Below are 14,182 nucleotides of genomic sequence, written 5' to 3'. Positions count from 1 at the left end.
TTTTGTATTACGTTTACAGATCCAGAGGGCACAAGGCTTATCATGTCAAAATTTGCACATATGTCCCAATCTGAGGGTGAGTGTGTCCAGCATTGAAGATTGCTTACTCTGACATCCCGTGAGGCTGTTTTTGTTCACTTTGTCAATTCTTGGAACGTGACCATCGTCCACATGAACTACTACCCTCACCCTCGACCGTTTTCCATTTGTAACTCACTGATTTTACACTGTGGTACACGTGCGTTGCCAACATCTGTTAATAGTATGCTGACTACGTGCATATTGCAGACTCTGTCCTTGGTACTGAAATACATGTATTTGTATTTTCTTTAAATGTTACCAAAACACGTTATATAAATAGATGTAGATTAATCTTCCACTGTCTTAGAAAAAGGTCAAACACGACAAAGCAAGATTTGGCTAGTTATAGGCCAATGTATTATAGGATTAAGGTTCAGATATCATTTTAGTTACCATTACTAACGTTACATGTATTTGCAATAAGCCCTCGGGCATAAATTTGCAACGGACATTGTGTAACTATTTCTTTTCAGATGTTGCAGACAATGTTGTTGATTTGTCATTGCCTGACTTATGTTCTTCCCGGGCTTCTGACATAAACGCCCTTGCAGTTCCTAAACAAGCCGCTAGAAGGACCTACACCGTAAGGCACCACGCCTTTCCGGCCTCATAAACCATCTGACACCCAATATCAAGACCATGTCCAGGAGATATTAAATCCGGTTCCAATGCAGTACCAATAAAAGGTGCTAGGAGTTACATACACAATTGACTTGCATCTTTAGTATTGCAACATCTACCCACAAAGTAATAATTTTTTTACCTCCATGAAGAGGGTTTGCTTCCAGCAAAGGTATTGTTTCTGACTTGTTTGTCTGTTTGTATGCTAGCTAACTCATGAAGCTATCTATGCATTGTTAATGGTATGTGGTATGTGGTCACGTCTTCATCATTTAACAGCGAGATCGCTCTAGGTTACCCAACATTTCAAAAACACCTTAACCTAAAACCGTCCAGAGGATCTTGTAGTGACTCAACAAGCACTTCTCTGTCGCATCTACGTCACTAGAAATGGTTATAAATTCCCTAGAAACTGCAAAAGCACACTTCTACGCGAGGTGTCGTATTGAAAACACTTCAGCAACTCTTCTCCAACCCACTCAAACTCACATCCATTATGATTCGTCTGCTGAAAATAATTTTCAAGTCAAATATGATGAGACATTCTCTCTTTATTTAGCACAAAAAGGTCTGTTGTGTCTGGGAAAGCCGGCGTTAATGTGATCTTGACTAATTTCAATGTGTTAGAAGTGCTTTTGTCCGTTAGAAGGACCATAACTAGCAGAACTAGTAGCTGTCCATTTTGGCTAATGGATTGGAAAGATCTATTTCTGTGAATTGTAGATAGAAGCTTTTGGAACTGAACTGAAATTAAAAAAAGGCTGTAATACATACAAGTAAGTGTTCAACTATGTAATATACTGTAGCAGCACAAGTCATTTGAGGCATTGCAACACATACATGAAATACATGTATATACAAAAATGATACAAAATGTCCTTAAATATTATGCATTTAACAGTCTTGAAATGCATAGAAATGGATAAAACTTAACCTTACTGTATCAACCCAAAATTATCAAACGCAGTAGTTGCAGTATCTTTTGAAAATAACTGTTTTCAGGAAATGATAATAATTACATTATTACCTGATTGTATAAACATCTTAAAAATGACAACATCCAATTGTTGAATGAAAAGTGACTAAAACTTTACATTGATGAAGGTTAGACATCCAGTTAGTAAGATACGCCAAAAATAGTTACTCAAGCAACTGGATAAAATTTTGAAAAGTTTCAAAATTTTATCCAGTTGCACATTAGTGTATTTCTATAAGTACACTCAAGTCTACCACATTAGTCTTACTCCGACAAATACATTGTACACTCAGGAAATTGCCGCAAGAAAACTTTTAAAATGAAATCAGACAAAAACAATGCGTGCACGGATGTCACCCATAAAACTTACTTTCTGTGGCCTTAATAAAATCCGCTGCAACCTGTGGTTTACGAATGCGTAGTATCACATGAAAAACATTAGGTTCAACATATTAGCTTTTCACATAATAATATTCCATTCTACAATGACCACACAGCAAGCCCAAAGCTTAATGCGATCATTTAATTCTGAAAACTAGGGTACTAATATCTATGTAAATCATTTTCATTTAGATGGTAATTCAGAGTAGCTAATAAGCATCCTTTGCAAGGCAACATTTCTCTAGATGGACAATGCTATGAATAGTATGGCAGCTACTGCAATCAACATGTACTAAATAGACAAATTCACACTGTCCAAGACCACCAAACTGCTTGTGTCACAAAAGGAACGTACGGTAAATTCATTTTTTTTTGTGGGGATTTAATTTTGCGGTAAGAGGAAAAAGGAGATTTTCTTGTTTTTTAAAGTCTGCAGTTGAAACAATACTATACATGTCATACATTTTCTCCTTTTTCCTCTTACCGCAAAATTATGATGTGGTGTGTGTGTGGCAATTTTGCAGAGGAGAGGCCAACGCAAAAACCACTGCAAAAATAAAACCACTGTGATATATATCATATAACTTTCAAACACATTCTAACAATGTGCATGTTACACAGTCAAACATGTTTAACATATATCTGACAGCTGACGGATATAAGATATGTCCATTCAGTGATATTCACAGTTTGGTGGTCTGTGAAGGCAAAAACCCTATCCAATGATGTTGCTACAACCAGCATCACTTGGACTTTAGTCTCCTCTGTTTCTTTTCCATGACTTGCCGCCGGAGGGCGCTGTTGAAACGGTATGCCACCCAAATGTACAGGTCCTCAGAGAAAAGTCTCGTGGCAAACCACTGCAGTACAAGGAGAGGAAAAAGTGGTAAATTCTTCAGGGTACTACTGTAAGTTCATCTATTTTTGCAGGGACTTAATCTCGTTATAGAGGAGGGGGAAAGAGGTTTTTGCAGTGTTTTAAGTTTGTGGTTGAAACAATTCTGTAGTACAGTAGTTATACGATGGAAATGCATCTGACATGATTTTGCTGGGGATAAGTCACCATGAAAATAAAAACATTGCATACATTTCACGATTTGCAGTATTCGAGTCTTAGGATATTTTTGCACCACTGTAAATTGTGTAATGGCCTAGTGGGTTGCATGCGTGTGGTAGATTGTGGGTTCAATCCTCAACTAGGAAATTATACAAAAGAGTGTCCGACCTGTGCGATAGTGTGCGGCCAGTACCCTGTAGTCCTAGTCGAGACCCCCAGCGTAGACAGCGCGGCCCTGGCGTAACCGGTTGCCGACGGAATGCCGATGCTGGGATTGTTGATGATATCACTGTAGGCTGTCATCTTTGTGGCGACGTAGTACGGCGTGAGGCACTGCACCGTGATGCCTGCATCTTTGTACTCGTACTGCAGGGCCTCGCTGAAGTGGGCGACATACGCCTGGAGGCAACAGGGCAAAGGTCACTATTACACACAGGAGCATGTATTCAGAACGTCATGTGTAGTACGGTATATAGCCTGGCATGCAAACCTCTTAGAGCTGCAGAGTCTCCTTTGTCCTCTTTAGTAGACGTTGCATCAGAGTAACGGCTGTTGCATGAGACATCCCTTTGGACTCAACTGAATGAGTCTATATACCGGATATCAACCTTAAATACACGACAACAACCTTAAACACTTACATTCTGCATAGGTGCTACACACAGGCATCCAGGGTCCAAATCAAGGGTCAACCAAATCACACTTTTCTCACCTTCTTTAATTTTAGACAGGAAGTAGAATGATACCTTAGTAGCAGAGTAGGCTGTCATCAGAGGTGTCGGCCTTAAGCTGGAGGCAGAAGCAATGTTCACGACAGCGCCTCGCTTACGCTCCACCATCCCCGGTAACACCAGGTGTGTCATCATTGTCACCTGGAATACAACATGTGTAACTTTGGGAAAATACTTCAGGCTCTGACTTATCAGGTACTATGAACTGTTTTAAGTTTGCTTGGAGTTTTGCAGTAGGAGGGTGAAAGAGGTGTTTGACTTTGAGATTTGTAGATGAAATAGAACAGTACTACAGTAGTAAGACAGTGCATGGTTTGGCTGTAATAAATTTGTGGTGAGAGCTCACAAAATAAAACTGCAGACATAAAACCACCGAAATTATTTTATGATTTACTGTAACCTTTTTATGTTGCCTATCACCTTGTAACAGGTTGTTGCACAAGACTCCTACATAAACAAGATGTCTCTCTTGAGTTTTTGATGTTAGACAGCATAATCAGAGTACATGTATGTTCATCCTATATTACTGTTGTCTACTGTTGCCATAGTTACCGTTGCCACGTTGACATTAACGATGTCCCACAGTTTTTTCTCGGGAACTTCCAGGAAGAACTGCGGATGGTCGTACATCAACCCGACGTTGTTGACTAGGATCCCGATGTCTTTCCCGCGTAGGGTCTCTGCGATGCCAACGTAGATTTCCCTGCCTTGACTGAAGTCGGCCTGGTCAGATAAATATACATGTGTATGTAGAATCAGTCAAAACAAACAAGCAAACAATAAAGTATGAAATATTTAGAGTTTTTGTGAAACTGTTTTATCCATTATTGTGAATTTTCTGCTGATTATTTCTTCGGAATTTTTTCCTACTTGCTCCCATAAGGCAACAGACATGCATGTAGAAGGTATAGATATGAGGCAGCATATAAATGCCTGGATGGCCGGTGGCTATTACAAAAGCTATGCAACAATAGGCTTCATTTGTTTAAGAAGTTTGTAGATCTAGAAGGGCAGGAACAGCAGCTTAAGACGGTGCTAGTATTTTCAGAAATATTTCCTTAATGGCAATGTTGCAGGTAACAAAAACAAAATAGCACTGCAAAACAAACAATAGAGCTATAGCAGACAGGATAGAAAGAATTGAAAGGGAGGATGAAAGAAAGCGCAAAAGACAAGAAGCTAACAGGAGAATCAGAGATATAGGTAATACTAATAGAGACAACAACAGCAACAACATCAACAACAACATGCCTGAATGATGGCTGTTTCCACCCCAAACAGAGACTCGATGGTCTGAGCGGTGTTCTCCAGTTTGGTCTGGTTTCTGCTGATGAGAACGATGTTGACACCGCGGCTGGCCAGTTCCTGAGCGTACGCCTTCCCAATGCCATCTGTACAACCTGAGGAGGAGAGATTTTGCAAAATTTACCTTCATCATATAAAACATAAACTACATGTATGTATTTTTCATTCTGACAAAACTGTTAAATGTTTTAAGTGTTTTCATTCTCTCTCTCTCCCTCTCTCTCTCTCTCTCTCTCTCTCTCTCTCTCTCTCTCTCTCTCTCTGTACATGAGTGAGTATCTGTGTGTGCTTTGATGTTAAATGGGAGGTTGTGAAACTGCGGAATACAGGAAAAATCGGTACACAACCCCTTGAAGGAAAAGAGCATATATACAGAAAAAGCATTATAGAAACATGTACTAGACAGATAAAAGGACAGATAGACAAGCAAAAAGATTACAAAAGTCTTTAGACTTTACTTTAGACTTTACTCCCTTGGGGTAAGGAGAATTCAATCTGATTGGGCCGTTCCAAAAAATAAAAATGGAGGGGGGGGGGGGGGTGTGTGAAGAGGCTGGATTTTGGAAATTTTCCACCCCCCTATTCATTTAATCCGACTACTTCAATACCCCCCTTTTGATTTCATCCACGTGCCCTGACCCCCCTTCATTTTCATCCGACTAATTTCATGAAATATCATTTTCTCGCCAATAGAAGGGTCTGGTGGTCTGTAACTTTGTACATACATACAAGAAGTACATACAATGCCCATGCACACATTATTCAGCCTATAGCACCTAATAGGGAGACAGATTTTGGAAAAAATGGACTCGACTGTGATTACCTGTTAAGTACCGACCCGAGCACCCCACACAAAATAAAAATCCAGATTTTGCTTGACCCCCCTAGAAATGAAATCCAAAATCCGGCCTCTTCAACCCCCCATCCATTTCTATTTTTTGGAACGGCCCATTGAAACCTCATTGCTTGGGGTGAAATAACTTTTTAACACCTGATACTATCATAGCACCTGGTAGATTCCAAGATGGCCTACAAATGACGTCACAAACTAAGATGGCGACGTAGTGGTGCTAGGGGTATTATAAAACGGAACAGGTTTTGCTAAACCTGTAACTGGTAGGAAATCAGAAACACGTGGAAATCAACCTACCTGTTACAACAGCCCAAGGACCGTACCGCTTCCGCAAGTCCGGCTTTCCGATTCTAGAGACGAAATGCACGCGTGTCCCGCCCAGAAAACCCAGAACCAAGTCAAGAATCTTCTTCCCGACGTACACAGCACCTAAAACCGCCAAAATATCATTGTAGTAGTTGATAGTCTTGGAAATTTCGGCAGCAAGGAACGAAAATCGGTCTACAGCCGCCATGTTGTTGGTGAACTTTGCCCTTGCTTGAAAATGGTGGCCATATGTAAGATTTCAATGCCAGCTGATCTATGCTCAATTAAATACTTGTATATGCCTCTTTAAATCATCATTTTGAACAAAATAAGCTATGTCTATTTACATAAATGATTAACGTAGTGCTTTACAATATATTTATGCTTCTAAATGGTGCACACTTGGAATATTTGAGGAGATATTTTACAGGCGTAATTTTGTGCACTATAAACAGCTAAACGTTGTTTTGATTAGATGACCGATAAGATGACCACATGGTGTTCCCAGTATGGAAGGAAAGACGCTGTTTGTTGAAATCCAGAAGCAAGTTGGAGCTGCGCATTTTGTACTGCCTGTAGAAGCCGTAAAGGACAGCAAAAGGTGTGTTATCTAGTGTGCCCAAACCCTTGTATGTTGTAGTGTTGTTAAATGTGTGTGTGTGTTTGGGGGGGGGGGGGGTCGTTTACTAGTAAATAATTTAAAACTTCATGATCATACGGTGATTTTGGATTTTGTCTTAAAGTTTTGGAATTAAGAATGCCTCTCTTGGCAATCTTGTTGGCAATACAGACAATGATACCAATAAGAAAAAGATCTAGAGTTCTAACTTACATGTATCTAGATCTGTTGATTGCCTTGATTTTTGCGCGGTTGCACCAGTCTCCAATTACACTAGACTGATTAATAAAAAAGTAGTTGCCTCACTAAAATTCTTTGTTGCTAACTATAGTATATATACAGGAACCAAGGAGCTTTTAATTAGCTCCTTCCAGAAACTAATCAGATATTCATATTTTTATCTCACCCAGTCTACCAGTCCTCGTTCACCCAGACAAAATCACGGTTGGATCCGGAGACGGAGGGTCCGTCTATCGCTTTCCAGATGGCTTCCGTGTTCGTCCCAAGTCCTGTAGTGGACTGAAGTGGCTTGATGGGGATGGACTACACCTCAGGCTGTCAGTGGTGGAGGAGGAGCAAAAAGAGGAGGAGGAGGATGGAAGAGGGGAGGAGGAGGGACCTGATATCAAGCCTGGCAAAACCAGAATGTGCTGCGCCAAGTGTGGACAGCAACTGCTCAAACCATCATTGTAATATGATATTTCTTTTATCATGCTGATTGGTGTATTTTGTTTTTGTTGGAAGACATGTCAGATTAAACTTCTTCATACTTCATTTTCATACAATCATGTACCTACTAGTACTAGTAGTTTGTATTTGTGACTTCTCCTTTGTAATGGCAATACTATAAGGATGTCTTGAGATACTAAATCAATTTTTGTTGTTGTTAATTAATGAATCATAGACACTACGATTTTCAGCAACTTCATCATAATTGGGAATACAGGCCAAAGTCAATGCACATGTGGCAATGTCATCCCTAAAATCACATAAGTGTGGCCTACTACTAGTAATACTCTAGCTGCACTTCTCCCCCCCCCCCTCCCCCAGCTGTGCTAAAAGAGTGCTGCCCCTCCCCTCGGATGGCTGGCAGGAGGCGGTCGCACACAGCTTCTGTCACAAGAGTCAGGACACACAGAACATGGCCGCCCAGACTCTCGCGCCCAGGCAGGCGGACATCCTGACCGGTACCGGACACGTGCTTGTACACGCGAAGGCCATTCATAGCGACAACGTGGAAGTGGTTGTTTCAGAGGACAAATTGGTTTGTGTACACTCATTTTGTATTTTCCTATACATGTATGCCCAACTGTTTTTATCTTAAGGTTTTTTTCTTGTTATGCCAAAAACATATTCAATAGCGACAATGTGGACGTTGTGGTTTCAGAGGACAAAGTGGTTTGTCTACATTTTTGGCAACACCTCAGGGGTGTTACCATATCTTGATGTTTGGTATACTGCTGGGCACATGCTTGTACATACGAAGGCCATTCATAGCAACAACATGGTTGTTTCAGATGACAAAATGGTTTGTCTACATTTTTGGCAACACCTTAGCAGTGTAACCGTATCTTGATATTTGGTATTCTGCTGGGCATAGGCTTAGTTGAATACTGGTATATTCTAAAAATTGCTTTGCTGCTTTGGGCATAGGAAAATTATTTTTGCACACATTTACATCAATTTATGAATGTTTTAAAATGAGTGTTTACCACATGTACATTGTTTCTGCAATAGCATGGTTTCTTGAATATGTCTCAATTAAAAATATGCTGTTTTGTCTATGTTTTCTATTCTTTTGCTTTGGACCCAAACTTGCAATATCTTTGAAAAATTGCATTATCTTATAAAAAATTCCTGCCAACCAGCATCATGTTATAACTACTGTACCAACAGACTCTTTTTTCATTTCTTGCACAGGTACAGGTCCCACTGGTCAGATGTAAACGATGTAGAAGTCAGGTGGGGGTAGGGGTCACATCAGGTCAGTGACCTTTGTCTTGATTGAAATCGTTTGGTTGGGGACTGTAAACTGATTTATATTTGCAGGGACTTGATTTTGAAGTAGAAGGGGAAAGGCGTCATTTATATTGTTTAGGTTTGTAGTTGAAACAACCATTATGCCATGCAAGACAGAGCACATGTTTGCAATGTGTTGAATTTGCAGTGGGAGGTCACAATGAAAACTGCAAAATTCTAATGTCAAGCCGATACAAATATTTCACGATGTTCAGTATGGCTGATGTATGAACATATGGAGCCTTTAATACATAATAATGTATCAACAATCTTCACCTTGCAGGGAAAAAGAGCACCTCAGCACAGGAGACACCACAGCCTCCAGGTGCCATCAAACTGTACCTGTCTGAGATCACACTACATGCGGAAGGTTCCACCTGCTCACCTGTCACACCTGTCACACCTGGCCACACGTCACCTGAGCAGGATAGCGTCTTGGCACAGCAGCTTCTTAAGGAGTCGGAGTCACAGTACTGCCTGAGGTTTGTCGTACAGGACCTTAGGGCGGACGTCTTTCTTCTGGTGAGTATCGGGTAATACTAACAGTAACTGTAAATCTTTAAAATTTCACAGTGCTTTTTGTATATGGTGGCGGCCTCTTCACATCAACACACCGCAAACTATTCAGAATTTCTGTCTCCAGGACCCGGTCCTAGGGCGGAAATTTACTTGTTTAATAACATCAGAAAGGGTGTGTATTCAACATTGAATCTTACAAATCATTCTAACAATTTTTGATTCCTGCTGCCAGGTAATCAAGTTAATTTCTTCCCATGATGTGATTGTCCAAGTAAACACATCAGCTGTTTCAGAACCTGGTACCTGGTAAACAGTGCATTATCATCTCAAAGTACAATGTATCATTGCAAGTTTTCATAATGCTTGCTTTTCTGCTATCTCAGCTCCTTTTCAGAGATTAGTTAAAAGATAAAATCCTCCCACACCATTATTGATGTATAGGGCGGTGCCCATATCTGTTTCATAGCCCTGGGCCACACTGTGGTGCAATCACTGCAGCAGGGGGCTAGTCCACTGGCAGTGAAGTGTGTTTAACTTCCATAATGTTTCAGAAGTATGTACCATTTTTATAAAGTCTTTGGTATGACTCAATGCGCCTCTTGTCCAGAGGTGTCCTACCTGGGGCTTGAACCCCAGTCCTTCTGGTCCAAGTGTGGTGAACTAGATGTGGTGAGAGACAGAAGCGCAGGCCACTACACCACAGGGACCCCCCCCCCTTTCAGAGATATGTGTGACAATTTTACAAGTGGTGACAAATATGTTCAAGTAAGTAGAAGTGACACATCCTGACATAGGTTTTAGTTCTTCCTACTTACCACAACTGTTGCAGAGAGGCCCTTTGCATGTAGTGTTTCACCAATAAAGACACAATTGATTTTACTGTGTATGAAGGGTACTGTACAAGCATTTTGTCTTGGTCATTTTCTTAAAAAAAGGATTAAGATTTGAGAAGGAAGATATTCTATTGAAACCTGTTGTTTTTTGTTAACTGCTATTATGACAGACAGTGTGGATAAATAAAGAAAGAAAGGATGTAATTTAAGACTATTACAGATGCTCTCTACAAAATTTTATTCCCTTATGGAACGAATCTCTGACATTTTAACTTGGAACAGAATAGGAACCTTTACCACTTTGTTGCCAACATCTTAGTTATAATTCATTTGATTTCAAAATGAAATACTCATTTGACAACCTTGAAGCAAAATTGTTATTGTCCAAAATTTACAACAATACAGATAAAGGAAGATACAGTAATTGTCATTTACATTTACATTTATTGTCCCGTACAGCAAACAAACTGCAGTAAAATGAATGTAATAACAAACTAGCATAATCAATCATCTACCACAGTGCCAAACTATTGTAAAATGGGAGCTGATTTTTCAGGTATACCATCTGATGTCTTTGAAAATGATGAATTAAGCCAAATGATGAGTTATCATATCAATGTATGAGAGATGGGGCATTTTGGTTCTTATTACTCATCTTAGGTTCTGCAACTTCCGTCTCATCTGCTTTTCACGATAAGAATAGATGGCAGCTTTTACACGATTGCCAAGGTCTCCCCAGGCAAGGGAAAGATTCTTAAGTGAGCTGACAATGTCAGGATGTGCAGTGTCCTTGCCATAGATACTCCACCTCATCTGAAGTGACTGTTGAAAGTAATTGATCGCTTCTCTGTAAATACCAAGGCTACAAAAGGCTACACCCAAGTTGTTAAGTGAGGAGGCAATGACAGGATGTGCAATGTTCTCACCATAGATTTTGCGTTTCATCTGTAGTGACTGTAGATAATATCCAATTGCCTTTCTGAAATGACCAAGGTCATCCCAGGCATTACCCAAGTTGTTAAGTAAGGAGGCAATTTCAGTATGCGCAGTGTCCTCGCCATAGATACTGCGTTTCATCTTTAGTGACTGTTCATGATAGCTGATCGCTTTTCTGTAATCACCAAGGATACTCCAGGTGGCTCCCAAATTGTTGAGAGAGTCGGCAATGTCAGGATGTGCAGTGTCCTCACCATAGATACTCTGTTTCATCTGTAGTGACTGTTCATAATACTTGATGGCCATCCCGTGATCACCAAGTTTGCTCCACGTGGCACCCAAGTTGTTGAGTAAGGAGGCAATGGTAGGATGTGCAGTGTCCTCACCATTTATACTCTGGTACATCTCTAGTGACTGTTCATAATAGCTGATTGCCTTTCTGTAGTCACCAAGGTCACACCAGATGACACCCAAGTTGTTAAGTGAGTCGGCAACGTCAGGATGTGCTGTGTTCTCACCATAGATTCCCCGCTTCATCTGTAGAGACTGTTCATAATAGCTGATTGCCTTTTTGTGATTACTAAGGTGGATCCATGCGCTACCCAAGTTGTTAAGTAAGTCAGCAATGTCAGGATGCACAGTGTGCTCGCCATAGATAGTTCGCTTCATCTGTAGTGACTGTTCATAGTAGCTGATCGCCTTTCTGTAGTCACCAAGGTCACACCAGATGACACCCAAGTTGTTAAGTGATGAAGCAATGTTAGGATGTGCAGTGTTTTCACCATGGACAGTCCGCCTCATCTGTAGTGACTGTTCATTATAGCTGATTGCCTTTTTGTGATACCCAAGGTGACTCCATACGCTACCCAGGCTGTTAAGTGAGTCGGCAATGTCTGGATGCCCTGTAGTGTTCTCACCATAGATACTCTGCCTCATCTGTAGTGACTGTTCATGATAGCTGATAGCCTTGTTGTGATCACCAAGGTTTCTCCAGGTGATACCCAAGTTGTTAAGTGAGATGCAAATATGCGGTGTTGCAGTGTTCTCACCATGGATAAGCCTCTCCATCTCTAGTGACTGCTCGTAATAACCGACAGCTTTTCTGTGATTACCAAGGTTTGTCCAAGCCCATCCCAACTGAATAAATGACTTGACAAAGGCAGAATGTGCAGTATTCTCACCAAATTTTGCTAGATTTTCCTGAAGTGTTAGCTCTGTGCATATCTTAGAATTTTCGTAGTCACACAGACTTGCATATACCTCTGCATGTAGTTCAGAGGAGTTGTCAAACAAAAATGACTGCTCTTTTTGTGTCTGGCTGTCAATCAGCCGTGAAATCAAATGCTTCAACGGCCTTGCTGTGTAATAGTATCTCATGAGCTGCTTTCTATTTGAGAAGTAAAATACTTTCTTCAGTTTTGCCCCAATGTCTGTGTCTGCTGACACTGACGATAAGGCTGACATGTTTTCTACCTGGCCACCATTACTCGTATATGTCCGCAGCCTCAGTTCTGCTGAGATGCTGACCATCACCTTCAAATGATGTGCGTTGTCACTATTAACAACCCCACCATTTTCCAGCTTCTGAATAGTCTCCCAGATTGTTGTCGGTTGTATGTTATTACGTAGGGCCAAACAGGACACTGCAAAGCTTGAAAATCGATACATTTCTTTCTTCACATTCAACAGACTGGCAGTTAGATCTTTGACTTGAAACAGTGGTGCATTTTCAGTCAAATCAGTGTTTGCCATTTCCAAAAGAATCTTCCCGTTGTTTTCCTGAAGTTGCTGAGTACAAAAAGACATGTACTCATCCACCAAGCCCTGTTCTCCTGTGATCAACGACACATTTCCCAGGATACTAGCCAGATGGTAGCCTTTCTTCAGATGGACCATAAAGTCGTCTTTTAGAATGTTGGCCATATGACATGGTGTGTGGATAAGCTCGCTTGTCTCTGTGCCATTGCTACCCCTACCTAGTGGAGTTTTGCATGCATGTGGCATGGCTCCATCAAACGAAAACCCATGCAGTGTTACAGAGTCATAGTACCAGCTGTCTAGTGGGTCGTCTGAGTAGAAATTATTTAGAGACTTAATCCCCATAGCTGGTAGAATGGTTTCTCCCAGATTGATCACTTTGAGATGCAGGTAATGAGTGAGGTTGCGGAAATACATATCATTATGGTCTTTTTCCTCCTCTATCAAAATGGCAAATTCTAGATCAGAGTATGGAGTTACCAATCCTGTGGCTTGTGAACCCAAGCCTATTATGGCATACTTACAGGGAGGAGGGCCCATTACCTTTATACATTCATCTACAAGCCCAGATATGAACATCTTCCGTTGATGAACAATTGTCTGAAACAATGTTTTGATTGCTTCCACTCTCTGCTCCTCAATTTCTCTTAACTCGGGGTCTTCATCATCAAGGCTATAAGGATCTAAGTTTTCATCAATCCTTTTGATTTCTCCTTCAACATAATCCCGATCCTTCTTTAACATCAATTTATGTTTCTCTGTATCATCTATGTGCTCCATTTGTACAATATTCAGCACATTCTTAACAAATGATTGGGTTATGTTCTCGATTGCTTCCTCTATGTCCTCTCTTTTTAATCTTACCAGTGCTGCATTACAAAGTGCTGCAGCTTTGGTGAAATCACTTCCGTCTTTTGACAGGATTCCTCTCTTCAGGTAAACATCACCCAACCGGTATAGAGGCTCAGCCTCTTCTCTGTGTTGACCTAGAACAGAAGATAAAGAAAGGTCATCAATCGTTGTCTTTGATTCATATTGTCAGCAAACATTAAAGATCTAAATGGGACATTACAACAATTTGATAGATGATTGTATATGTCCCTTAAAGTTTGCACAATATTGTTGGCTGTTGTTACCTATAAATTGCTCCTAAACCTAGATACCCAGGATCAGAGGTGCAAAGATTG

General features: G+C 40.6%; 3 protein-coding genes across 4 annotated transcripts in view; 1 reads left to right on the top strand and 2 right to left on the bottom strand.

The window, feature by feature from the left end:
- Nucleotides 1-1,235: 1,235 nt before the first annotated feature.
- LOC136431014 (inactive hydroxysteroid dehydrogenase-like protein 1) lies at nucleotides 1,236-6,519 on the bottom strand. Its single transcript, XM_066422199.1, has 6 exons — nucleotides 6,303-6,519; nucleotides 5,099-5,247; nucleotides 4,400-4,570; nucleotides 3,863-3,988; nucleotides 3,285-3,515; nucleotides 1,236-2,919 (listed from the first exon to the last, which is right to left on the bottom strand). Exons 1-6 carry the CDS (start codon nucleotides 6,517-6,519, stop codon nucleotides 2,803-2,805), a joined length of 1,011 nt encoding a protein of 336 aa, XP_066278296.1. The 3' UTR covers nucleotides 1,236-2,802.
- A 19-nt stretch (nucleotides 6,520-6,538) lies between these two features.
- The window catches only part of LOC136431006 (E3 ubiquitin-protein ligase E3D-like), a 19,474-nt gene continuing 11,830 nt past the window's right edge, over nucleotides 6,539-14,182 (top strand). Inside the window, exons 1-6 of the mRNA XM_066422188.1 lie at nucleotides 6,539-6,562; nucleotides 6,787-6,912; nucleotides 7,341-7,619; nucleotides 7,981-8,194; nucleotides 8,851-8,914; nucleotides 9,233-9,471. Of these exons, the coding sequence (XP_066278285.1) occupies nucleotides 6,821-6,912; nucleotides 7,341-7,619; nucleotides 7,981-8,194; nucleotides 8,851-8,914; nucleotides 9,233-9,471 (888 nt within the window). The 5' untranslated portion in view covers nucleotides 6,539-6,562; nucleotides 6,787-6,820. The remainder of the gene's footprint in view (nucleotides 6,563-6,786; nucleotides 6,913-7,340; nucleotides 7,620-7,980; nucleotides 8,195-8,850; nucleotides 8,915-9,232; nucleotides 9,472-14,182) is intronic.
- LOC136430977 (uncharacterized) overlaps nucleotides 10,726-14,182 on the bottom strand; it is a 5,948-nt gene continuing 2,491 nt past the window's right edge. For both annotated transcript variants that reach the window (XM_066422132.1, XM_066422142.1), the window contains exon 4: nucleotides 10,726-13,981. In XM_066422132.1, coding sequence (XP_066278229.1) covers nucleotides 10,953-13,981 — 3,029 coding nt within the window. In that variant the 3' untranslated portion in view covers nucleotides 10,726-10,952. The remainder of the gene's footprint in view (nucleotides 13,982-14,182) is intronic.

This window comes from Branchiostoma lanceolatum, chromosome 1 (assembly GCF_035083965.1).
Source record: "Branchiostoma lanceolatum isolate klBraLanc5 chromosome 1, klBraLanc5.hap2, whole genome shotgun sequence".
NCBI lineage: Eukaryota > Metazoa > Chordata > Leptocardii > Amphioxiformes > Branchiostomatidae > Branchiostoma > Branchiostoma lanceolatum.
Note: the sequence above shows the minus strand (reverse complement) of the source record. Positions and strands in the feature narration are given on the sequence as shown.

Bases quoted from the DNA above. Each gene is read 5' to 3' on its own strand.
- LOC136431014 (XM_066422199.1), bottom strand. From the start codon at position 6,519: ATGGCGGCTGTAGACCGATTTTCGTTCCTTGCTGCCGAAATTTCCAAG. The intron at 4,571-5,098 runs GCATGTTGTTGT...TTATCTGACCAG, and splicing joins TGGAAACAGCCATCATTCAG to GCCGACTTCAGTCAAGGCAG. The intron at 2,920-3,284 runs GTCGGACACTCT...CTTGTACTGCAG, and splicing joins GGCCGCACACTATCGCACAG to TGGTTTGCCACGAGACTTTT.